A 27626-nucleotide genomic window follows, 5' to 3' on the forward strand; every position below is an offset into this window, starting at 1 on the left:
CTGTGCCATCAGTGCTCTTCCGCCCTCACAGCGCAGTGGAGTGGAGGTCATGTGCTTCCTGTCATCGGTGGAGCTCCACTCTGCAGCCAGACCCCGTTGCTTCAATGTCGGAGGTGCGTCAAGGAGCAGTGAAATGGCATCTCTCACTGCCCGCACTACATCACCAATCTCCTGCCCTCACTAAATGGACCAGTGCTGCCAGCCTGCCACCAATGCAGCGACAATGCACATTTGGTGACACTGGCTGGCATGGTAAGTTACAATCCACATTGGTTGGCAAGTGACAATCCACATCTGGTGCCAGGTAACATGGCAAGTGACAACCCACATCTAATGGCAGGTGACTTGGCAAGTGACAATTTGCAAATGGTGGCAGGTGAGGTGGCAATCTGTAAATGGTGGGAGGTGACATGGCAAGTAACAATCTGCAAATGATGGCAGGTGACATGGCAAGTGAAAATCTTCAAATGGTGGCAGGTGAAGTGGCAAGTGACAATCCACATCTGGTCCAAGGTGACAATGGCAAGTGACAATCCACATCTAGTGCCAGGTGAAAGTGGCAAGTAACAAGCTGCATCTGGTGACAGGTGATGGTGGCAAGTGACACTCTGTATCTGGTGGCAGGAGATGTGGCAAGTGACATGCCCAGGGCTCCCACTGATTCTGCATTATGGTGAGTTGAACCACTTGCTTACCACTGGTGTGCCCCTCCCTGCAGGCCTGCAAAAAGGCTGGTGACCACTGCTATAGGCTCTAGACCCAGATCTTTTGCAGACCTAGCAACACCCTTGTGGGCAACACAAACTGTTTCTGTAAACCTGTCCAGATATTCCTCACCTTTTCCCTCATTCGGCCACATCAGAGAGATAAATCTTTTCTTCCTCAGGACACCTCCAGGCTGTGAGGATCAGTAAAAGAAACATTATATAGTTTGTTGTGTTACAGTAATTTCTCTGCATATATAATAGTTAGGGATTAGCCGAAACTCCCCCTCCCTCCCCGGTTCAGTTCATACCAGAACATGCCAACAAAGAATTTGTGCAAACACCAAGTCTATGGGACACGAACGTGAAAAATCATTTAAAGGCTAATATGCAAGTTATTGCCATAAAAAGTGTTTAGGGACCTGGGTCCTGCCCCAGGGGACAAGTTTTAATGCAAAAAAGTAGGGCTGTTACTGATTAAAATTTTTGTGTTTGATTAATCATTTTTTTTAATCGATTAATCGACTAATTGTAGCACTAATTCTAACTAACTGTAGCACTGACGTAAGTAATATTTTTATACGTCAATATACGTCAATCACGTTAGTTCTGTAGAGCAGCAGCGGGTGATGTCATGCGTAGCTCCTCCCCCATATGTGTTACGTTCATTCAGAACTTCAATGCCACCGGACTCCTCCCCCCTTCCCTTCATTAGCAGATGGAGGCACTTGGGGAAGGGGAAAGAGTCCGGGAAGTCTATGTCCGTGAAGTCACCGGATCTCTGGAACTCCCTGAAGACCCGGAAGCCGGTGGAGAGGTGAGTACCAGTCAAAAGAATTTTGTTCGATCAAAAAAAATTTGATTGATTAAAAAAATTAATGATTAATTGAGGAATTAATCTTTAATTTCCACAGCCCTACAAAAAAGTTTTAAAATCGGATGTTTTTTCCCGGGGCACTGATTTTAATAATGCTTAAAGTGAAACATTAAAATTGAAATATTCCTTTAAATATCATGCTTGGGGGGTGTCTATAGTATGCCTGTAAAGTGGAGCATCTTTCTCATGTGTTTTACTGTGCTACAGCAAAATGACATTTCTAAAGGAAAAAAAATCATGTGAACTTGCTTGTGGCTGTAATGTTGCCGGCAATATAGATAAAAATCAATGAAAAAAACAGTGTGGGTCTCCCCCCAGTCCATAACAGGCCCTTCGTGTCTGGGGAACTCCATCCCAATTAAAAAAATGTTGCGGGGTCCCCCCCCAAATCCATACCAGACCCTTATCTGAGCAAGCAGCCATGGGGGGGATGAGCAACCGCCCCCCCCCCCCCCCGAACTCCTGGACACATCGGACATTTTTGACATATTTTTGGGACCATTGGCATTTATACAGTGATCAATGCTATAAAAATGCACTGATTACTGTAAAAATGCCACTGGCAGGGAAGGGGTTAAACATTAGGGGGCAATCAAGGGGTTAACTGTGTTCCCTTTCTGTGTTCTAACTGAAGGGGGGAGGGGACTGTCTAGGGGAGATGACAGATCGCTGTTCATACTTTGTATGAACAGACTATCAGTTTCTTCTCCCCTCAAAGAACTGGGATCTGTGTGCTTACACACATAAATTCCGGTTCTCGGTGTGTCAAGAGCGATCTTGCATTGGGTCCAGGGGAAGAGCAGCGGGCGCCCGCCCCTAGTGGCCATAGGGCAAAGCAACATTACATGACGTTGTTTCGCCCAGCTGTGCCATTCTGCCACAGTAAAACTGTGGCGGCTGATTGGCAAGTGGATAAATTAAAATAAAAGTCCATAAGTTCATATCAGAAAAAATAACTTCAGTAATAAGATTAAAGTGTAGTAAGTCCTGCCAAACATGCATGCTATTGGGCAGTATTTTCGTGCCACACTCGTGCCCCACTCGTGCTGCACTTAGATAATATTACCCATCAAAGGGTAACTAGACTCCACAGTGTCAAATGATTGTAAATAAGGTCCTTGCTGTTAACTCCTTGGCTCTTCCGCCCCAGTAAGCTTGTGAAAAGAGAATAATGATGCCCATAGCGTGACTCTGTATACCTCTTTTTATTGCCCAATTTATATAGTACACTTACAGGAATCCAAATGATTTCAGGCATTGTATAACAAAAACCAGGAAGTCCGGGTGCTTACAAGAGACCAAAACCAGATGTGACGTAATGACGCAATGGCCCCCTAATGCGTTTCATTACAAAGACATCTGCCTTTGATGACATCTTCATGATGAAACTCATTAGGCCGAACCATAGTGGTGAGCCAGGGAGTGCAGCACAAGAGGGGGGCACGAGTGTGACACGTAGCTACTGCCCGATTGAATGCACGTTTGGCAGCACTTACTACACTTTAATCTTATTACTGAAGTCATTTTTTCTGATATGAATTGATGGACTTTTATTTGAATTTATGGACTTTATTTGATGTTATCATGTTTACACATACATCACTGTAGCACTTTGTACATTGTATTATTGCACATTACCACTTTGCATTATGGTATAGTTACACTTAGCACTTTTGCTTCAGAGTGTTGTGTTTTTTTTATGGTTGCTTATGCTTTTTTGCTTTTTTATTTATTTTTACAGTTGTGTATGATTTATTAACACATTAGAGCACATTTCACATTAGCAGCGCCAATTCCACCTACCCTACACCATATACTGCAAATTTTTGTATACCTTTGACCGACTGTGATCTTTTGGCAATTTGACTTACGTGACCCAACACATCTAGCCACAGCATGTAAAATTTTGTATAATGGTGACAACAAAAATGTTAGCTATTTAATTTGAATCCCTTTTAAATGATACCTTAACTACATAATGGCAAATTTTTTGTCTCATCAATATAATAGGGGAAAGTGTTAGGGATCCAGGATTTATAGTGGAGACCGCAAAGAATTTTCCTTCCCTTACATTTTATGAAATACAAGCTATGGCTTCATATCAAATGCTATTTTGTCATTTTCTTTGGACAGCAAAATAAACTTCCAGTAGAAAAAAATATTTACTATGTGAATAAGCTTTACATCTTTATCAAATGGAGGTCTGTGTGCTGATGGCTTTGTTTAGGTTGAACTTTGATGGTACTCAAATCCTACCATGTCCTTCAGAATTGCAACACAATTTTAGCTGGATTTTGTTTAACAGCATGGCAAAGTATGGACATAAGTGAAAAGGAAGGTGGGAAACGTTCTAGATTCTCCAGACGCTATAGAATAAAGCTTGTCTGATGCATACTGACCTGAACAAGTAAAGACTTGACAATTGTATTCGTGCCTCCTTGCTTGGGGACAATTGGGATCTTGTTTTTGCACAACTCTTTTGTGTCCAGAGCCTCAGTTTTCACTGTGATGTTTATTTTTCCTATAAAGAAGCATAGATGCTCATTACTAGTAAACATACGCTATCTAATGTAGCTTTTATACAGTATAACACTAGCATTATCCACATTCTGCAAAACACTGAACTACATTATTAACCTCTCCCCCGGTTTCCTCCTGGTCCCCACCAAAAACATACACATACATAAGATAGAAGGTGGTAGCACAAGGCTTCATTTCAGTCACAGGGAGTACCGATCTTCATAAGTCAGCCAATAAGGAGAAGGGTTAGTGGGACTTTAGATGAGGCAGATGATATGTAGTTTAAAATTTATTGGAATGTTTATTGGCATAGATAACATACCATGACACATTGGAATTGACGTCATAATAGTAATTGCATCTATATACATATCAATGACATAAGAACAATACATACATATATATATATATATATATATATATATAAATAATATATACATACATATATGTATATTATACATATATTCGGTGGTCGGTGATAGATAGATAGTTAGATAGATATATATATATATGTATATCACTGACCACCAAAAGAGTTGCTGAATTTGATTGGGCCTGCACTCTGCTATTAAACCCCCAATGACTTGGCTCAATCCCCTTGACACAGCTGTGGTGCAATGTTGGTGTGAAGATAATAGTAAAGGATAACCCCACAATGTACAATATAACAATAGTATACCTTTGTTGTTACCTGGGTATCCGATCTTCCACGTGCTGGAAAAGGAACAACACTCCAGACCAATTGTTCTTAACCAGAAATGTATTTTTACTGGAACTGATATAAAATAGTAATTGCGGTGCCACACAAACGTAATGCAATGGCACAATAGGTATTCACAACAGTTGGTAACACATAAAGTTGTTTTAGATAACCCATGAGCGTGTCTACAAGTGAGACTAATGCTCACAGTACTAATGCCCTAACTCTGGGCACCCTCCCACTTCCAGCACACATTGGTAACCACAGGAATGCAAAGTTAATCAATAAAGTACAACACATTCACTAGGGAGCTACCCCTTGTCATGGTTATGCAGTGATCTTCCTGTGTTTGCTTACCTCCCCTCATGTGTTCAGACTAAGAGGCCAGCCACTTCCACCTGGTGGTTTTTATAACCTCTCCTCTAACTATGGCTCCACCCCAGGCCCTATCAGGGAGCCCTATATTAACCTGTGGACTGCAGGCCATCAGTGCTGATCAACCATTGTGTATTCCTTTGTGTGTTAGCTTTCTGTTTCCTGCCATGTGCTCTGCTTCTGGTTTCCGTTCCCGACTTTGGCGTGTTTTGACTATCCCTGTTTGCCTGTGATCCTGACCTTTTGGCGTGTCCCCGACTATTCTTGTCTGCTTGTGGCCCCGACCTTGGCTTTGTCCCTCACCATCCCTATCCTCCTGTTGCCTACTGTGGGTGTGAGCTGGGGGACCCTGGGGGTCGCGACCTGGAGCCAGTTGCAGCCAAGTCCATCCTCACCACTGGAGGCTCTGGTGAACACCTGCTGGCTCTTAGACTCTGCGTCCCAGGGAATCTTACGCTCTAACCCCAGTGGGATCTGCCCCCCGTCTGCAGCAGTCAGCCGTAGGGTCCACAACCTTGCGGTGCACTCCTGATCCCTACGGTGTGCACCTGTCACCTTGCCTCAAGGTGACCTGACAGTTTGATCAGCCATGGACCCGGCTGACATGCCGCTTCCTGAAGATGATCCATTGCAGAGCTTAGTTCGCAGACTTGAGACCCAAGAATCGCATCAGACCCAGGTGATGCGATTCCTTCAGGATTTGGCATCCCGTGTTGAACAGGTTCAGGCCTCATTAGGAGCCCTGGTTCAACAACCTCAACCGCTATCTGCCGCTGCACCTATTACATCAGTCGCAGCCACACATTCATTACAACTACCAGCTCTGGTCCGTTTCTCTGGGGACTCCAAGGCTTGCAGGGGGTTCCTTTGCCAGTGCACAATTCATTTTGAACTCCAGCCCCAAAACTTCCTGTCCGATCGGGCAAAAGTCGCATATATCATATCCCTCCTGTCTGGCAAGGCATTAGCTTGGGCCGCCCCTCTGTGGGAACTGAATGATCCAGTGGTTTCTAGCCTGTCTGATTTCTTGAAACTTTTTCGGAATATCTTCGAGGAACCGGGTCGTGTCTCCTCAGCGGCTAGCGCTCTTTTACGTCTCTGTCAAGAGTCTGTGTCTGTGGGACAGTATGCTCTTCAGTTCCGTATCCTCACAGCTGAATTGAGCTGGAATAATGAGGCCCTAGTTGCAACCTTTTTACATGGCCTCTCTGATAGAGTGAAGGATGAATTAGCAGGAAGATCCCTTCCTGCAGATCTGGACAGTGTCATCACCTTGTGTAACCAGATCGATATTCGCTTTCAGGAGAGGGCCCTGGAAAAAAGACGCCAGCACTCCCCGTTCTTTAGGCAGCCTGAGCCCCCAGTCCCTTCTCTTCGATCCGAGGAACACCCCCTGCCTACTGAGGAACCTATGCAGTTGGGCCGGACAAAGTTATCTCCCGAAGAACGTGCTAGGCGCAGAACTCTGGGCCTATGCCTCTATTGTGGGGCCAAAGGTAATTTCCGTGATACTTGTTCTCTTCGTTTGGAAAAACGCTCAGGGCTAATACATCTGGAAGGTGGAGTATTAGACCCTGAAATATCACCTTCACCTTCTCGTCTTCTCCTTTCCGTGTTGCTTTATGTCGGTGCTTCCTCTCGTTCGGTCTCAGCATATCTGGATTCCGGAGCCGCTGCCAATTTCATGTATTGGGAAACTGCATCCTCCATGAGACTTACCCTTTTGTCCCTTACAATGCCATTGGTGGTCTTGGCGATTGATGGCACTGTTCTCCCAGGGGGCCGTATCCGCTTCCAGACTCTTCCTGTTAAGATGTCAGTAGGGACACTCCACCAGGAGTGGATAATGGATATCCTTCCTTGTCTTACCTAAGGCTTCATCTCCTATCATATTTGGTCTTCCTTGGCTACGGCTCCATTCTCCACACGTCGACTGGTCTGCTGGTCAGATCCTGGCTTGGGGTTCCTCTTGTTCCACTTCCTGCTTACTCAAGGGTACCCCAAAAGAGAAACTTCCTGTTACCACCTTCCCAGTATCTTCTGCTCTTCCCGCTGTATATAGCGATCTCTGGGATGCGTCCTGCAATAGTCGGACTGATGCACTCTCTAGGTCATGTGGTACTCTGAATGAGGGGTCCACCTATGAACCTGAGTCGATCATTCACTCCAGTTCGCATAACCATTTACCTTTGTCTGTCCCTAATCTCCCTTGGATGCACAGCCAGGCTAACTTGTCTGCAAGTTCCACAGTTGCTATGCCCAGTTATGCAGTGATCTTCCTGTGTTTGCTTACCTCCCCTCATGTGTTCAGACTAGAGGCCAGCCACTTCCACCTGGTGGTTTATATAACCTCTCCTCTAAGTATGGCTCCACCCCAGGCCCTATCAGGGAGCCCTATATTAACCTGTGCACTGCAGGCCATCAGTGCTGATCAACCATTGTGTATTCCTTTGTGTTAGCTTCCTGTTTCCTGCCGTGTGCTCTGCTTCTGTTTTCCGTTACCGACTTTGGCGTGTCTTGACTATCCCTGTTTGCCTGTGATCCTGACCTTTTGGCGTGTACCTGACTATTCTTGTCTGCTTGTGGCCCCAACCTTGGCTTTGTCCCTCACCATACCTATCCTCCTGTTGCCTACTGTGGGTGTGAGCTGGGGGACCCTGGGGTCGCGACCTGGAGCCAGTTGCAAGTCCATCCTCACCACTGGAGGCTCTGGTGAACACCTGCTGGCTCTTAGACTCCGCGCCCCAGGGAATCTTACGCTCTAACCCCAGTGGGATCTGTCCCCCGTCTGCAGCAGTCAGCCGTAGGGTCCACAACCTTGCGGTGCACTCCTGATCCCTACGGTGTGCACCTGTCACCTCGCCTCAAGGTGACCTGACACCCCTACTTTATAATACAGTCCCTCTTAGCATTAATAGGATGCAAGGCCTTGCAATGAGAAATGCAATCTGTAGTCTTCTGTCTTCTGCTAGCTATTTGTGTTATAGCAATTGTAATCCAACAGTTGAACAAACAAGGATTAAAGTAAGGTGAATGTTAGAACTATTCTTGTAGTGCAGTACACCTGTAACTGCCTCCGGTGCAGTTGGCTTTGAATAACACAGTGTCAGTAGTACAGTGAAGGGTAGGCTTGGGGCCCGTTTAAACTCAGTGCTTTTGAATAAGATCTCCTATGTGGGACTACAGGTCCTAGCAACACTGTGTTAAAAGTCTAGGTGTATAAAAGTGTGTTAAGAACTATGGGCAACATCCCTCTCACCCAATCTGGCCTGGAGAATAGAACAGCTCTGCTCCGGTGCACACAGTCTTGCTTCGCGCCAGCCGACGCCCTCACACTGCTTTGCTCTGCAAGGTGTCTCTGGATCCTTCCTGCTCCGGTCACACAGTCTTTCCAGCACACAGGTATAAGGCAGAGTCTCTAGTTGTTCTGCTCCACAGTAGCTGTAGGTCGCGCACTCTGGAGACCTCCTCACAGGTCCTTGCAGGCAGGCCACGCTTCCAGAAGAGAGAGAAAATGGCCATGCATGTCATTTTATATCCTACCCAGCATGCAGTTCAGTACTGAGTGTTCCTGGGTAGGTCACTCAGTATTCTGGTTAGGTAGGTAGGGTTGCCACTTTTTCTTCAAGCCAAACCCAAACACTTTAGTGGTGCACAGCAAAAGATTTTTTTTTGCATTCTATAAAGGATTGTAAAAGACCTAGGACACCTTTGGACGCTCCAGGGGGAATAGTAGTGTGGCTTGCATAGTGCCCCCTCACCCTCACTGTTCTGAGCTACATTAATGCCTGGATATTGTGTCCAGATTTCAAGTGGACTGAAACCCAGACACATGATTCAAAACCTGAACTGTCCGGGTGAATCCTGAACAGGTGGCAACCCTATAGGTAGGTAATTGTAAAATGTAATCAAACAGCCACTTCCTGTATTATTTCTCCATGTTCATGAAAAGAAAATAATTGAAGTCAATTTCACATGTAGGCCACTAGATGGTGTCAAATACCAAGATATAACACTATGATAGTTTAACACTGCATAACTAGCAGGCAAAAATAAAATACCAGCGCTACATTATATGTGTATATATATAAGCAGCTGCCAACATAAATGGTGTTTCCACACAGTGCTAATAATATATATAAAAAAACATTATTCATCATATATATATATATATATATATGTATATATACACTTATGGATGTACTCAAGGTGGATATTCATTTTCCTCCTGCCCTTACTTTTTTCTTGCCCTCTGTGTAAAATACTAGATTATATTAGTACCCTCAGTTTTGCGTCTGCTCCTGAAGAAGTGGAATATATCCACGAAACGCATCAAGCTTATTAGATGCTACCATGTCTTTAATATACATTCAATTTCTTCAATTTCCACCCTGACCTATTTTATTTCTATTGATTATCATATTTAGTACTATTGGCACACATCACTGGTTATTGCAATGGGTCATTATGCTGTATAGGTGTATAGGTATATATATATTGCTCTTATGTCATTATGAATAAAGAGGATATTATTATTCAATCAAATCGAATGTGTAATGCTATGTTATCTATGCCAATAAACATTACAATACATTTTAAACAGGGTATCATGTGCCTCATCTAAAGTTCCACTAACCCTTCATCTTATTCTCATATTTAGGGATAGAGGTGCATATACATGCACTTCATTTAAAGTCCCACAAACCCCTTATTCTTCATAAGTCAGTGTGCCAAAAGACATTGTCCTGTGTACATCGGGAGCTGTGCAACTGGTGCTATTCTGACCACATGCATTACCACATCTACTTTTTCATCTACCTCATATACACCAGGGTGCACAGCCATAACAAAGACTGTAACAGCAATTTTACTAAAAACAGAGTAAGCATTACATTTATCAGATGTTCTCGAAGGGGGGATAACTTGGTCCAGAAAATGGCAGTGTGTGAGTGAAATTTTGTGCGTCGTACTTGTGTACACACAATCAGAAATTCCGACAACAAAGTTTTGTTGGCGGAAAACTTGAGAATCTGCTAGTCAACATTTGTTGGCGGAAAGTCCGACAACAAATGTTCGATGGAGCATACACATGGTCGGACTTTCAGCCAACAAGCTCACATCCAACATTTGTTGTCAGAAAATCCGATGTGTGTACGGGGCATAAGTGTAGCAATAGGGTTACATTTAATGAAGGTGCAACATTTAGCAATTGTTTGAAAAATTTCAAAATTTCTAAATTCTCACATGGTTTATGAAATAAACAAGCACATCTAAGTATGCAGACATCCAGTGTAAAGCTGTCCACATAGACCGTCCTCCGCACCGCCATCAAGGTCATCCCTTCCATGCTGCACTCCACGAGTGTTTCAAGCCTCACTTTCAGATCGCTCTACTGCAGAGTAGTCTTCCCAGTTAGGATTGCGGAGGATGGTCCACGTGAACAGCTTTACCCTGGATGCCTGCATACTTAGATGTGCCTGTTTTAATCTTCAACCATATGAGTTGCTAAATATTGTACCTTCATTAAATGTAACCATATTGCTACACTTAGAGGCACCTCTCTTCTCTTTTATCTACTGTAGCTCCTGCTGGATTTTGCTTCTAATCCCCTTGTGGAGGCTGCAATTTGTGTCTGGACATTTTATGGTTACACAACCTGGTGACATTGCTATGATCTTTTTATATGGACTATAAACGGAAGAACTTAATGAATAAATGGTTGTGGAATAAATCATTTGAGTTTCCATTATTTCTTATGGGGAAATTCGTTTTGATATACAGTATGAGTGCTTTGGATTACAAGCAGGTTTCTGGAACGAATTATGCTCACAATACAAGGTTTTACTCTAATGTATAGTGAGCTACAGCAAACACTTAAAATATCAACATAAGAGCATTTCAGTGGTGAAGGGATTGAACCTTGTGGGAAGGTGCACTGCAAAGAACTCAGCAGAGATACAGAGATGAGGGAGTCTCAATGTTGCATAGTGAGACATACAAACTGCATTGAGTGAACATAGCAAGGAAACCCCTTCCGCTCATCACTTGAAATGAGTCATTGGTCCGAAGAGTACGAGTATGCTAGGACATTCCAACAACAAAATCCTGGATTTTTTTCCAACAGATGTTGGCTCAAGCTTGTTTTGCCTACACACGGTCGCATAAATGTTGTCAGAAATTCCAAACCTCGTGAACGTGGTGACTTACAAGATGTTTGACGAGCCGAGAAAAATGAAGTTCCATAGCCAGTGCGGCTCTTCTGCTTGATTCTGAACATGTTTGAAATTTTGTGTGTTGGAATTGTGTACTCACAATCGGAATTTCCGACAACAAGTTTTGTTGTCGGAAAATTTGAGAACCAGCTCTTAAATTTTTGTTGTTGGGAATTCCGACAGTAAATGTTCAATGGAGCCTACACACGGTCGGAATTACGGACAACAAGCTCCCATCGAACATTTGTTGTCGGAAATTTCCGACCTTGTGTACGTGGCATTAAACTTAGCACATCCTTATTGAATTTAGCTATAGAAAATTATAAAATGTGTTAACTGAGAATTTCAGATGTTTTACTATAAATTCCATGATGGCCGATGAGCCAGAAGAGAGACTCTTAGCACATTTACCTATTTCTCCCCGTAATATTTTACCCACGACTTTGGGTTTTAGTTTCCAGGAGAAGGTTTCACTCTCATTTGGTCCTATACAGCTGCTGTGGTGACATTCTTCACATGACATTTCCTCTAAGTCACTGCTGATGCTCAGTGTGCTCTGAATCTGGAAAACAAATAAGACTTTTTTTATAGCAGGCTTGGCTTGTTCTCAATGAACCACTTTGTCTCTAAAAATACAAACTACTGTTGTAGACACCTTTTGATAAGGCATTGAGATACAGTATTAAAGCAGAGCATGTCAAAAACTTATGTTAGGATAGTTCACTAGTTCTTCTGTTTGCACCACACCTAAAACAAACAGTTTTAGTCCCTAAATAATTATATATTTTTTGGAGGGCGTTCCTTACAAAACTGAGCTGATACCTGATATGGCACAACACTGGTTCTGTCTGGGCAAAGGACAGCCAATCTGTGCCTCTGAATAACACAAAAAACTTCCTTGGCTGTGGAAAGCATGGGAAAATAATTGTGTAGCATCTTCAGGTCAGATCCAAATGGAGCTTGCTCCAGGAGACCAGATACAACTGTAGGATTTTGAGAAGCTGGGTAAAGGGGTTCCATGAAGCCTAAAGTCACTTTTTGACTTTATAACCTTATGCATTAAGCATACATTTTATTCCTTGTGTAGTACCTCCCTAGCATAGGATGCTAGCCTTGTTATAGTTTTAGGCTCATTTGCAGACAAGGGAGCAGTGATCGTTTGTTCTGGTCTGTTCAGAGTTTCACAGACTGGGAGTTTTATTGCTTCCTCCTGCTTCTGGAACAAGCTTCTGGAATGTGAGGCAGGGAGATTCAAATAACCAGCCTGAATATTTATCATGCCCTAGCCAAACCCTGGAAGGCTGAATCAAAAGGGTGGCTGGGGAGGTGATAAACAGTTTGGAGCCTTTGAGAAATTGTTCTTTCCCTTCTAGGGAGGGTTACAAACAGTGGCAGCCTGTCTATAGGTTGCACACGGGCTCTGAAAACCTCCCGCCCCAAGCTATTCAGAAAAAAAAGTCACTTTAAGAATGTCCAGATGCTGGACACACAGCAGTCTATGGGAAGCTTCCCAGCCTGCAATCAGCTGATTGCAAGCTGGGAAGCTGATTTGCCCATGCTTAAGGAGTGGTCGGGGAGGAAGCAATGCATCCACAAACATCCCACTCTACACTTATTTGTCTATGACCTCCTTTCCTATGTTTTAATTGGCGGGGACCAGACAGTGGGCGGTGCTTTTTGCAGCACCACTTCCGGTTTCCCGACTCACTGTGCTGTGTACTGTCTGACTGACTGTGAGTTTCCAATAAGGGGTTTATTAGTAAGACTTGAGCTCATTGAGCAACATAATTCCAGGCTAGGTAAGGCTGATTTAAGTGGGCCGGGACTCAGTCTCTCTCTCCTGACTGACACTGCCTGTCTTTGACACCCGCAATCTGCCCCTCCACTCTGCACACACTTCCCTGCTCTCTCAGTCATTCTTCAGTCTTCACTCAGACAGTGCACAGCATAGATGGATGTCCCTGTCCCAATCACAAAGTGAGTGTGTGTGTGTGTGTGTGTGTGTGTAAGGGGGTAACAGCCAGCCTTTGCCCTCTCCATAGAAGATAGATACGCTTGTCAGAGTTAGGGATTGGGAAACAAGTGCACTGTGTCTATAGGGATGTGTGATGGATAGATGAGCCTGTGAAGCCAGAAATGTGTGTGCAGTATGCAGCTTCCTACTTTCTCCACTTCCCCCCTCTCCCTAACTTGCCTATTTCGAATGCATGGCTGCATACTGGAGATTCATACCTGGCTGTGAGGGGAGGTGAGGGGACATGAACAAGTCTTTAGGAGGTGGGGAGGGGGTTGTTCACCTGGCAATGTGCGTTTGTACATGTCTACTGCCTGCGTGTGTGTCTGACACATGGGAGAACACTGGCTGCATGCTGAGAGATCCCTCACCCACTCTATACACAGCATGTCACAGTACACAGGGGCCCTGATGGATAGAGTGACAGTCCTGGACACCAGTCCACCTCCTTCGCTTACTACTGTGTAGTGCATTGTCCAGGTCCCTGTTTACTATTTCAGGTTTTGAAGATTTACCCCCTTAATAACCAGGCAATTTTTTGCGATTTGTCACTGCGTCGCTTTAACTGACAATTGCGCGTTCATGCAATGCTATTACCAGTAGCTCCTACAGGGGGAAGCTCTAGACTCAGATTTCCAAAGTATGGATTATCAGCCTTTCATCAAAAATTTGACAGCATTATAACAACTATTAGACCTCAGATGAACTGTAATCCTTGTCTCTCAGTCTCTCAGTCTCATCATACTGCACTGTGATGGCTATCTGCACAATACAAAAAAATATTTCTCTGTTGGGTTTCATCAAGTTTTGCTCATCCTCTCATAAATCATAACTTTTGAAGCCAAAATTTTTTTTTCTTCTATTTAGACATAAGAGAATTGCTCAGAATTTGCTCCACTGGGGATACAATCAATCTGCTGGTACTGAAACAGGCCAAACCCCAGGTCATACCCTGATCAGTGCTGCTTTCATGCTACACAGATTAGCCTTTAGCATTAGCTTTTCTATAGCTATAAATACCTCACCAGCACAGCATTATTGATACAGTGCTTATTTGTAAGAAAAAAAAACATGATCAGCTGGTTATTTTTCCTGCAAAACTCTTGGAATAATTCTCCCACTTTACAAGACTCTGGTCCGGCCGAACCTAGAGTATGCTGTCCAGTTCTGGGCATCAGTCCTCCGGAAGGATGTACTGGAGCTGGAGAGAGTCCAGAGAAGGGCAACAAAGCCAATAAAGGGTCTGGAGGATATTAGTTATGAGGAAAGATTACGAGCACTGAACTTATTCTCTCTGGAGAAAAGATGCTTGAGAGGGGATATGATTTCAATGTACAAATACCGTACTGGTGACCCCACAATAGGGAGAAAACTTTTCTGCAAAAGGGAATTTAATAAGACACGTGGTCATTCACTAAAATTAGAAGAGAAGCGGTTTAAACTGCGTAGAGGGTCCTCTACGGTAAGAGGCTTAAGGATTTGGAATTCCCTTCCACAGACAGTGGTCTCAGCAGGGGGCATCGATAATTTAAAATAAACTATTAGATAAGCACCTGAATGACCACAACATACAGGGATATACAATGTAACACTGACATAAAAGCATACACACAGGTTGGACTTGATGGACTTGTGTCTTTTCAACCTCACCTACTATGTAACTATGTAATAGAAACAAAAGAGTCACTTTAACTGTCCACCCACTTACATGCAGGAAAAATCTACAGGTTTGGTTATAGTGGTATCAAAGCATGAAATGTAAAATTAAGAACAATCTTTTTTAGTCATCAAGAGTTACAATGGATCAGACAAAAATAAAATAAAAATAAAAACCTCCTTCACCCATTATTACTGGTAGACAACAAATAAGGGGAAAGTATATTTTTCACAAAGTGAATTAATTTTCTCATTTTTATTTACCTTCATAAAGTCCTGCATGTAGTTAAATAGAGAAGCTGTTAAGATAAATGGTTCTCCCTGCACTACAGAGGATGGGAGGGTGACATCCACAGAGAATGGTTGGAAGACTCGAAATGAGGTAGGAGAAGACCGGGCAAATCTAGTGGGACCCAAACATACGGCTCCTCCATTGCAGTCCGTGATAGTGTCTGGAGCCTTCATTTGGAGTTCAGCACTGCCACCCGTCCTAAAAAGCATAGAAATTATCATATACGATCATATATGATCATGTGCTTGTATTATCAGCTTGAAGTAAACAGATAAGTCAAAAATACAAGCACACATGGACTGCAAGCAAAAGGCGCTCAGCCACACACAGGATGATGAAATTCTCATCATCTTTTACTATTTTAGCTTTACAGTCTGCTGGGCGCCATTTTCTTGTAGTTTAGTTGAGCCTGATGAGCCTTGCATTCCAACCAGCACCAGCATACAGTGTCACCAGCTACTAGATTTACTTTCTTGAGCATGAGAGCATTATTGTTTTTTAGTTAAGCCTACAAACTTACATGGACTATTTGAAATCTAACAAGATAGAATCCCCTTAGACTTTTTATAAGTGCTTGGTATGAGGATGTCTTCAATGGAAATCCAAGCCCTAACCATTCTATCGCCCATTATGTTTTATTGTGAAATCCTCTTCAGAAATATTCACTCATAGTTCATACTCATGTTTCATCCTACACAGTTGTGTTCTAGTCCATAGTGACCAGTCATGAATTAAACTTCATTACTCTGACCACAACTATCTGATAAAAGTTACATTTTGATTGCTGGTCATGAGTTATTGCAAACATCTGAATCTTCTCCTGTGATATAAAGTCTTGTTGTTGTATTGCTTGGGTAGGGGATTGCATCAAAATGGCCCTTATTTATGAAAGCATATGAAAAAAAAATATATATATATATATTTGTGTAGCCAGATTCTTCCTTTCATTTTTCTACTGTCAGTTTTGTTAATTTGGTTTGAATCTATTTGGCGGTTGTTGAGGTACAAGTGGTTCCACGTGTAAGCAGGTCTAGTTTATTTTCTCTACTGCAGGTGGCGCTCAACCATAGTGGCTCTGCAGCTGGAGAGGAAGTCAGGAGGAATCTGGTCCCTCCATGGTTTCCTGGGTCAGTGGTTCTCAACCTCTGTCCTCAAGTACCCACAACAGGCCATGTTTTGGGAACTTCCCGTAGATAAAATAGCTCTTATCAATACCATGTCACTGATATTGATTTAAAGCAGCCGCACAAAGTAAAAGAAAACCTGAAAACATGGACCGTTGGGAGTACTTGAGGACTGAGGTTAAGAAACACTGTGCTGGGTTACTGAGGGATGCTGTTGCCACATGTGACTTTGGCAGCCATATTGGGTCAGGTAGAGCCTATTTAAGGCCTTGGGGTTTGATGTGCTTTATAGGGGTGGTTAATGTAGGGAAAGGAACCCTGTCTTTTAGGGACAGTACTAGCAGTAGGAAAATGTTCCTGACTAGAAAGGTAAGTGTGGGATTGCATTTCTTCTGAACATCTTCACAATTTGGCACAAAATGGCCAGGCTGCATTCTTCCTCTCTCTACTGTAATTCTGTCTGGAACTCACGCTCTCCATGTTGATGTAACTGTGAGTGCACCTGATTGGGCAGTTTTCCCACTGGGATTGTTGTGAACTGTTGCTGCATTGCATCAGTGTAAGTTTATTATTGCACCTGTGTGAATTATTGCCACCACACCATGCTGCACCCCACCTACATACCTGCATGTAAATTTAAACCAGGCAGTGTGTTTATTGTAAATGGATTACTTCTTGTTTGGAGTATGTATACCTGATCCAAGGAAGGAAATGGGGCACATAACAGGGCATAAAAGCTAGATGTGTTTTAAACATAGGAAAAAATAACTAGACACCAACGAGCTCTCTACTAGACATGTGCACTGTCAAAAAATGTATTTGTTTTCTTGTTATTGTTTTCATTTTTTGGGTCCTTCATTATGATTGCAATTCGTAAATTAGAAAATTAGAAAATTCTAAAATCCGAAAATAAGAAAAAAAATCGGAATATTCCAAAGAGCAAAAATCCAAAAATTCTAAATAATAACTAACAAACTAATAATAACTAACTATTAAATTATTGGTATTGGAATTTCCTTTCAAATACAAATTTATCTGAAATTATGAATGCCGAATCGAAACAAATGGAACAGAACAAATTAATAAATAATAATAATAATAATAAAATTAATAATAAAATGTTTTTATTATTATTGTTATTTATTATTATTACTTTGTTACATTCCATTCGTTTAGATACAGAATTCGTTATTTCGGATAATTCATAACTTTGGATATATTTGTATTCATTACGTTCACTAACAGCCAGATTTGAAAGGAAATTCCAATGCCTATAATTTAATAGTTAGTTATTATTTCAGATTTTCTAATTTTTCAAATTTTTGAATTTTTACGAATCTTACGAATTTTATGAATTTTACAAATTTTCTAATTTTACGAATATTCGAAAAAAAAAACAATCTTAAATGGGTTTTTATTCCTTCTGATGTTTGCCAATTTTTGAATATTCGATAAAAAACGAATTGCACATGTTTACACTCGAAAGTAGCCTAGTGGTTAGAAAAAATGCAACAAAATAAAACCAGTTATGTATGGAATTGTTCTCATCTCTAATGTGCATGTTTTGTTAATAAATGGATTAAAATGAGTCAGTCTGGAAGTTGTGTGTTGGTGTCTTTAATTGTAGATGTTCCTTTGCTGATACAGCCTTGTGCTGTTTTTTATTTCATTACCTTTTTTGCTGGGTACTACACCTCTTGAGTGTTATTATTACTAAAATTCAGAATTTTACTTACCCCACTGCTAGATCTCCAAAAGGGAAGGTTTCAGGAACATAATTTTGTACTCTTTCCTCCTCCTCTTTTTTTGCTCCTCTACCTTCTGTCAAGGTGGTTGTTGGTTCATCTACTGAACTACTAGCTAAAAAGGAAATACAAACATGCTTACACAACCAAACACATAGCTCTCAACTGCCCAGCATTTGGAAAGAAAGTCTCTCTTTTAGTGAACATAATCCTTTTGTCTTTTGCTTCCCAGTTGTCCGTTTTTATGGTCTTATCTACACCGATCAGCCATAACATTATAATCACTCCCCTAATATTGAGTAGGTCCCCCTTTTGTCACCAGAACAGTCCTGTGTCATCAACACCATCCAAAGAAAAGGTAACGCCGCTCCAGGTGGGACCACAATCCATATACTGAGATCTCTGTACTGGGTAGACATGTGCACTGCTGAAAAATATGTTTTTGTTCATTCATTATTTTTTTTTTTCGTTTTTCATTTAATTCGTTGTGATCGCAATTTGTAAATTTGTAAGTTTGAAAATTCAAAAATCTGTAAAATCAAATCAAGAATAAGAAAATGCTTAATAACTAACTAATAATAACTAAATATTAAATTATAGGTGTTGGAATTTCCTTTCAAATTTGGCTGTTAGTTAATGTGATGAATACGAATTTATCCAAAGTTACGAATTTTCTGAAATAATGAATGCTGCATCTAAACAAATTGAACAGAACGAATTGATAATAAATAATAATGAAAAGTTTTTATTATTATTATTTATTATTCAATGTTACAAAAAGGAGAAAAAGGGACTTTAGATGAGGCGTGTTGCTGAGTGAAAACTTGAATTAAAATTATTTATTTATTAAGTACACACCATATCATAAAAAGTGTCAATCTAAGGTATAGGACACAATTTACTGTGGCACACTTCTTTGAATGCATTTGTTAGAATATACAATTATTTTACAGAGTACAATACAACATCATTGACAATGCAGGTGCATAGACATATTCATCCATTCATAAAACCAATAAACATAAGCAAATGCTCATAGTAAGCCGAAATGATCCGGGCATCGGTTGAATATATACTCAACGCAAGTTTCATGGCTCTTGCCAATCATCAGGAATAAAGATGCTCTGAAAGTAAATCAAGAATATCTGTAAATATGGGATAACCTTTAAGCGGAGAACCATCTCTCAAGAAAAGGGGGAGCTATACCTCACTGTCTGGCCCAAAGGTGGTACCAAACATCTGTCCAGGGGATACAGAGGGTAGGAATATCGATCTCCCCCGGGGCTGAGGTGAGGAATCGCACCCAAAACGATGATAGCAGCCGTGTAAAGCCCAGGTGACCATGTCACAGCCATAGTGTATGATGTATATTTACCAGGCCATACTGTTCTGCAGGAATATAGAAATAAAACCTTATGAAATTATTTGCTATTAATGGGACAAATCCATACATGTAGGTAAATGAATTGAATGAATAATATGCACTTGATGCGATAATTTAAAATGCAATAATTAAACTACAGTAGGAAAAAATATGCAATATGTACCCACTGTAGGTAACAATAAATCAGACCCACCATATAAAGGTGAGCTGAAGAATGTAAATAAATCTCAGTTACCTTGTGTATAATTCTATTGCTGCAGATATACCTGGAGTCCTGCTTGTATGAATGGACAAGATGAAAATGGTCAGCTGGCTAACACAGACAGCCTAAATCCTCAGCAAAGGGCGGGTCCCCACCAACGTCATGAAGCTCCAATTGGTGGTTGACAAGAGTAAAAAAGCTCCATGCTCAGGTATGTTAACCCACCGAGCAGAGCAAATAATCATGACGCCGATGCACAGGAGGTGGGTGGTGGGTCTGATTTATTGTTACCTACAGTGGGTACATATTGCATATTTTTTCTTACTGTAGTTTAATTATTACATTTTAAATTATCGCATTAAGTGCATATTATTCATTCAATTCATTTACCTACAAGTATGGATTTGTCCCATTAATAGCAAATAATTTCATAAGGTTTTATCTCTATATTCCTGCAGAACAGTATGGCCCGGTAAATATACATCATACACTATGGCTGTGACATGGTCACTTGGGCGTTACACGGCTGCTATCCTCATTTTGGGTGTGATTCCCCACCTCAGCCCCGGGGGAGATCGATATTCCTGCCCTCTGTATCCCCTGGACAGATGTTTGGTACCACCTTTGGGCTGGACAGTGAGGTATAGCTCCCCCTTTTCTTGAGAGATGGTTCTCCGCTTAAAGGTTATCCCATATTTACAGATATTCTTGATTTAGTTTCAGAGCATCTTTACTCCTGATGATTGGCAAGAGCCATGAAACTTGCGTCGAGTATATATTCAACCGATGCCCAGATCATTTTGGCTTACTATGAGCATTTGCTTATGTTTATTGGTTTTATGAATGGATGAGTATGTCTATGCATCTGCATTGTCAATGATGTTGTATTGTACTCTGTAAAATAATTGTATATTCTAACAAATGCATTCAAAGAAGTGTACCACAGTAAATTGTGTCCTATACCTTAGATTGACACTTTTTATGATATGGTGTGTACATAATAAATAAATAATTTTAATTAAAGTTTTCACTCAGCAATACGCCTCATCTAAAGTCCCTTTTTCTCCTTTTTGTAACATTGAACACATACCAGGGATGGAGGTTTGTTGCTGCTATTAATTAGATGTGTCAGGTCGCACCACTTGTATTATTTATTATTATTAATGCATTACGTTCCATTCGTTTAGATGCAGCATTCATTATTTCAGATATTTCATAACTTCAAATAACTTCGTATTCCTTACGTTCACTAAAAGCCAAATTTGAAAGGAAATCCCAAAACCTATAATTTATTAGTTAGTTATTATTTCAGATTTTAGAATTTTCGGGTTTTCGGATTTTAGAATTTTCTAAATTTACGAATTTTCTAATTTTCTAATTTATGAATTTTTGAATTTACGAATATTCTGAGAAATTAGTGAAACGGGTTTTTGTTCATTCGGATGTTTCCGATTTAACAAATTTGTTGAAATGTGTTAAAAAACTAATTTGGAACAAAACTAATTTCACATGTCTAGTAATGGGTGCTCACTTCAGATCGCCACCATCACTTAGTAAAATAGAAAGAGTTGGTTGCACACCACTTAAAGTGTTTGTTAACCCCCAAAAAATTGATATCCTGGTCCCTTAAAGCAGATTAAACAGCACAGTGCTTGCGCTGTGTAACCTGCCCCTCTCTAAACTGTAAAAAACATCCCTGATCCTGCCACTTGTTATATTCCCCTCTCTGCACTGACCATGATAATCAGGGCTGCTGAGCCCTGTCCACTGTGGTCAGAGTACATCCCTGCATCATCTGCAGCCTGCTCTTCACTCTCCTCTCTCCCCCTCCCTCCCTGCCTGTCAGCTCTGTGTTGCGTGTCTCTGTTTCTGCCCCCCCCCCCGCTATTAGTAGAAATCAAAAATGTACAATGGTCACTGCCAGCCCCTCTATGATACTCAGGCATACCACACTCGTCTACGTCTTTTCTAAAAAGAAGGCTTGTAAATACCTATTTAGAGCTATCTTCAGGCAAGTCACTTGACTCGTGGCCACTTTACATCTCTGAGACAGGGCTTCTGTGGGAGGTGCTGAGCGGCCACGTGATTTCCCCAGCTGAGGGAGGTCTCAGCCCCTCCTGCAGAAACCATGTATCGGAGCTGAAAAGCGGCCACAAGCCACGTGACTGGCCTGAAGATAGCTCTAAATAGGTATATACAAGCCTCATTTTTAGAAAATACATATACAGTGTGGTATGCCTGATTATCATAGAGGGGCCGGCAGTGATTTCTACTTGTGCCTTAACAAACACTATAAATAAAGATGCTCAAACCCTCATACCATGTATCACATGGGGACAACACAAGTGACACCAAATCTGCATTCGTAAAACTCATTTTACACAGTCTCAGTGCTTTTTCATAACGGCCTTGACACCATAAAGCAGGGGTGTCTAAATTTTTTTTAAAGAGGGCCAGATTTGATAAAGTGAACATGCGTGAGTGCCGACCATTTTGCCTGACATTCTTTGAACCATTAAAATTCGGTCTAAGTGTGTTCGTTTGAGCACTTATATACTGCCCAACAATAATTCTCTTGCCTTTGTGGCTGTGTGTGTTGACGAGATGAGCTCGGGTGTCTTATTTGGATATACTGTATTTATTGGAGAATAACACGCACCTTCACTTTAAGAGGGAAGTTTCAGGAAAAAAACGTAAAATTTTAAATAAATAACTGTGAAGCAAAATAAGGGTCAGTGCCCATCTGCGCACCCACCATTGCCAGGAATGCACCCCCCACCATTGCCGGGAATGCACCCACCATTGCCAGGATTTCACTCACTATTGCCAGGAATGCAGCCACCATTGCCAGGAATGCAGCCACCATTGCCAGGAATGCCGTCACCATTGCCAGGAATGCAGCCACCATTAGCCAGGAACGCAGCCACTATTAGTCAGGAATGCAGCCACCATTGCCAGGATTTCACTCACTATTGCCAGGACTGCACCCACCATTAGCCAGCAATGCACCCACCATTGCCAGGATTTATCTCACTATTGCCAGGAATGCACCCACCATTAGCCAGGAATGCACCCACCATTAGCCAGGAATGTAGCCACCATTAGCCAGGAATGCACCCACCATTAGCCAGAAATGTAGCCACCATTAGCCAGGAATGCACCCACCATTACCAGGATTTCACTCACTACTGCCAGGATTGCACCCATGATTAGCCAGGAATGCACCCACCATTGCCAGGATTTCACTCACTATTGCCAGGAATGCAACCACCATTAGCCAGGAATGCACCCACCATTAGCCAGCAATGCACCCAAGCCAGCAATGCACCCACCATTAGCCAGGAATGCACCCACCATTAGCCAGAAATGCACCCACCATTGCCAGGATTTCAGCCACCATTGCCAGGAATGGACCCACCATTGCCAGGAATGCACCCACCATTAGCCAGGAATGCACCCACCATTAACCAGGAATGCACCCACCATTAGCCAGCAATGCACCCACCATTAGCCAGCAATGCACCCACCATTGCCAGGATTTCACTCACTATTGCCAGGAATGCAGCCACCATTGCCAGGAATGCACCCACCATTAGCCAGGAATGCACCCACCATTAGCCAGGATTTCACTCACTATTGCCAGGAATGCACCCACCATTAGCCAGGAATGCAGTCACCATTGCCAGGAATGCAGCCACCATTGCCAGGAATGCAGCCACCATTAGCCAGGAATGCAGCCACCATTAGCCAGGAATGCACCCACCATTGCCAGGATTTCACTCACTATTGCTCGGAATGCAGCCACCATTGCCAGGAACGCACCCACCATTAACAAGGAATGCACCCACCATTAGCCAGGATTTCACTCACTATTGCCAGGAATGCACCCACCATTGCCAGGAATGCAGCCACCATTAGCCAGGAATGCAGCCACCATTAGCCAGGAATGCACCCACCATTGCCAGGATTTCACTCACTGTTGCCACGACTGCACCCACCACTAGCCAGGAATGCACCCACGATTGCCAGGATTTCACTCACTATTGCCAGGAATGCACCCACCATTAGCCAGGAATACACCCACCATTAGCCAAGATTTCACTCACTATTGCCAGGAATGCACCCACCATTAGCCAGGAATGCACCCACCATTAGCCAGCAATGCACCCACCATTAGCCAGGAATACACCCAATTAGCCAGAAATACACCCACCATTGCCAGGATTTCACTCACTATTGCCAGGAATGCAGCCACCATTAGCCAGGAATGCAGCCACCATTGCCAGGAATCCACCCACCATTAGCCAGGAATGTACTCACCATTGTCATCAGTGCAGCCTTGGAGGGGACATTGAAGGGGCAGGACGAGCGCCAAAGAACAGGAGAATCTCCTGTTTACACAGTGGCCTCTTTAAGAGAAAGTCCCGCCTCCTTTGATGGACAGAACAGTCGTTCAATGGCGGAGATGGGACTTCCTATTACAGAGGCTGCCGTATAAACAGGAAATACTGTGTGCATGGCACTCGTATCGCCTCCTATCTCCGAGGCAGCCAGACTATGTATCTTTTGTGGCCCCGGTGCTGGGAGATCGTCAGGGGCCACAAAAAATATATATGTTTAGATAACCAGGCGGGCCGTTCAAAACTGGACCGCGGGCCGCGATTGGCCCGTGGGCTGGACTTTGGACATGCCTGCCATAAAGGCATTGACACCACTAGACCTCTGAGGGTACGCTGTGGTATCTGGCACCAAGCAATCAACAGTGGATCCTTTAAGTCCTGTAAGGCCACTTTCACACTGCCGGCACCCGGGCGTCAGTGGTAAAACGGCGCTATTTTTAGCGGCGCTTAACCATAGTTTTAGCGGCGTTATTCGGCTGCTAGCGGGGCAGTTTTAACCCCCACTAGCGGCCAAGAAAGGGTAAAAACCACCCGCAAATCGCTGTCGCAGCAGTGCTTTGCTGGTGGTATAGGTGCACTGCCCCATTGATTTCAATGAGCAAGAGTGGTTTAGGAGCGGTGTATACACCGCTCCTTCACTGCTTCAAAGATTCTGCTAGCAGGACTTTTGTTAGCATCCTGCCAACGTACCACTCCAGTGTGAAAGCCCTCGGGGCTTTCACATTGGAGAGACATCAGCGGCTATTTCAGGGCGCTTTGCAGGCGCTATTTTTAGCACCGCAGCGCCTGCAAAGAGCCCCAGTGTGAAAGTGGTCTAAGTTGCAAGGTGGGCCTTAATGGATTACACTTATTTTTCCAGCACATCTCACAGATACACAATTGGATTGAGATTTGGATTCAAAGCCATTGTCACTAAATAAAATGGTTAGCTGTTAGGTAGATGTTAGTTCTGTTTAAACCTTGCTTTTGCTTGGTGCTTTGGTGGGCTTCGATGAGGCTTCGATCAGGTTTCAGTGGGGCTGCAATGAGGCTTTGGTGGGGCTTTGGTGGGGCTTCGATTAGGCTTTGGTGGGGCTTCAATGGGGCTTCAAGCGAGCTTTGCCATAGACTTCTATGGAGGCTTTGAAGACACTCTGAAGCACAAATAAAGCTACATGGGGTAAAAAAGTGTAAAACAAAGCAAAGCAAAAGCAGGTGTAAACAGCCTAAAGTAGCCCTTAATGTGTGCTGAAGCCGAAGCAAGTGTAAAATAGGATTTTTATAACAACTTACCTGTAAAATCCTTTTCTTTGAGTACATCACGGGACACAGTGCCACAGTAATTGCTGTATGGGTTATATGGCACCTTCAGGTGATGGACACTGGCACATCCTAGACAGGAAGTTCAATTACTCAAATAACCCCTCCCCTTACTGGGAGTACCTTCGTTTTGTAGAAAAGCAATACATGTGTAACCAGAAAGAAGGGGGGACCTCTGTGTGAGCTGTTATAAAAATCCTATTTTCTTTATCGTACATCAGGGGACACAGAGCCACAATAATTACTGTATGGGATGTACCAGAGAAATGCTAACTGAGGGGAGGGGACACCAAAAAAAGTAGGGTGCAATCAGATCTGAGGACATATACCGCTGCCTGCAGCACACTGCACCCAAAGGCAATATCCTCATGCTTTCTTACATCCACCTTATATAATTTGATGAATGTATGGACTGAAGACTAAGCTGCAGCCTTGCAGATTTGAGCCATGGAGGCTTGGTGATGCACTGCCCATGAAGCACTAACAGCCCTGGTGGAGTGCGCTTTGATTTGAAAAGGTGGAACTTTCCTCTTCAAACCATAAACTTGAATAATTACTTGCCGCATCCATTTGACAATAGTGGATTTTGATGCTGCTTGTCCTTTCCTAGGACCTTTAGGCAACACAAACAAAACATTAGTTTTCCGAATCTGAGCACTCACCTTCAAATAGATTTTGACTGCTCTCACTACATCCAAAGAATGTAGTGACTTTTCTTCCTTAGAACAGGGTTCTGGAAAAAATGAAGGTAAAACAATATTGTGGTTTAGGGGAAAACCTAAAACCACCTTTGGCAGAAAGCTAGGATGAAGACGCAATACTACTCTATCCTTGTGAATGATTAAATATGATTCTTTACAAGAAAGAGCTGCCAACTCTGATACCCTTCTTGCAGAAGAAATGACTACCAGAAAAACTAGCTTCCTTGTTAAAAGGATCAAAGGAATATGTCATAAAAGAATATGGATCAAAGGAATATGTCCATATGTCCATATGTCCATATGTCCATATGTCCATATGTCATATTGGGTGGCACATTGGTGTAGTGGTTAGCACTCTCGCCTAGCAGTAAAAAGGGTTGCTGGTTCGAATCCCAACCACAACGCTACCTGCCTGGAGTTTGTATGTTCTCCCTGTGCCTGTGTGGGTTTCCTCTGGGTACTCTGGTTTCCTCCCACACTCCAAAGACATTCAGGTAGGTTAATTGGCTACTGTCCAAAATTGGCCCTAGTATATGAATGGGGACCTTGGATTGTGGGCCCCTTGAGGGTAGGGACTGATGTGGGTGTACAAGGATAGGGGCAATTGTAGACACCTCAATCAGGTTGGACTGGTGTCTTTATTCAACCTTATTAACTATGTAACTATATCGGCTCAATGTTTCAGTAATGCCAACAGAACTAAATTCATGTCCCAAGGGTTCAAGGGTGTTTTAACCAGTGGATTGAGCCATGTTACCCCCTGTATAAAGTTTCGGACCAAAGAATAGGAAGCAAGCAGACGTTGAAACAATACCGATAAGGCCGAGGCCTGCCCCTTGATAGAACTCAAGGCCAGTTTCATCTCTAACCCCATTTACAGAAAGGCAAGAATTCTACCTATGACATACTTTCTAGGATGCCAACCCCTGGATTCACACCAGGAAATATATGCCTTCCAGACTCTATAATAAATGACTCTGGAAGCTGGCTTCCTTGCATTAATCAAAGTAGATATCACTGAGCCTGAAAGCCCACGATCCTTCAGAATGTGGGTTTCAATAACCAAACTGTTAAATTTAGCGTTTGTAAAGTAGGATTGAACACTGATCCCTGTGATAGCAGGTCTGGATGTGGTGGTAGTACTAAGATCTTCTGGGCTACGCTGGGGCCACAAGAACTACCGACTTCCTTTCCTGCTTGACCCTGCGAATAAGTCAAGGTAGCAGCAGAATAGGAAGGAATGCATAAATCAGCGAGAACTGATCCCACGGGGTCACCAAGGCATCTGTTCCGCATGTGAGTGGATCCCTTGTTCTTGATACAAAGTTGTGAACTTTGTTGTTGAACCTGGATGCAAACAGATCTACGTCCGGGATCCCCCATCTTTGTCATATAGTCAGGAAGATGTCGGTGTGAAGGGA

General features: G+C 42.7%; 1 protein-coding gene across 1 annotated transcript in view; it reads right to left on the reverse strand.

The window, feature by feature from the left end:
• Positions 1 to 691: 691 nt before the first annotated feature.
• The window catches only part of LOC143929828 (alpha-2-macroglobulin-like), a 217504-nt gene continuing 190569 nt past the window's right edge, over positions 692 to 27626 (reverse strand). The window contains exons 27-32 of the mRNA XM_077453804.1: positions 18211 to 18334; positions 15323 to 15548; positions 14099 to 14164; positions 11800 to 11950; positions 3981 to 4102; positions 692 to 898 (exon numbers count right to left, since the gene is read on the reverse strand). Coding sequence (XP_077309930.1) covers positions 692 to 898; positions 3981 to 4102; positions 11800 to 11950; positions 14099 to 14164; positions 15323 to 15548; positions 18211 to 18334 — 896 coding nt within the window. The remainder of the gene's footprint in view (positions 899 to 3980; positions 4103 to 11799; positions 11951 to 14098; positions 14165 to 15322; positions 15549 to 18210; positions 18335 to 27626) is intronic.

This window comes from Lithobates pipiens, unplaced genomic scaffold, assembly GCF_037356315.1.
Source record: "Lithobates pipiens isolate NorthernLeopardFrog02 unplaced genomic scaffold, aLitPip1_a1.2 Scaffold_25, whole genome shotgun sequence".
Taxonomy (NCBI): domain Eukaryota; kingdom Metazoa; phylum Chordata; class Amphibia; order Anura; family Ranidae; genus Lithobates; species Lithobates pipiens.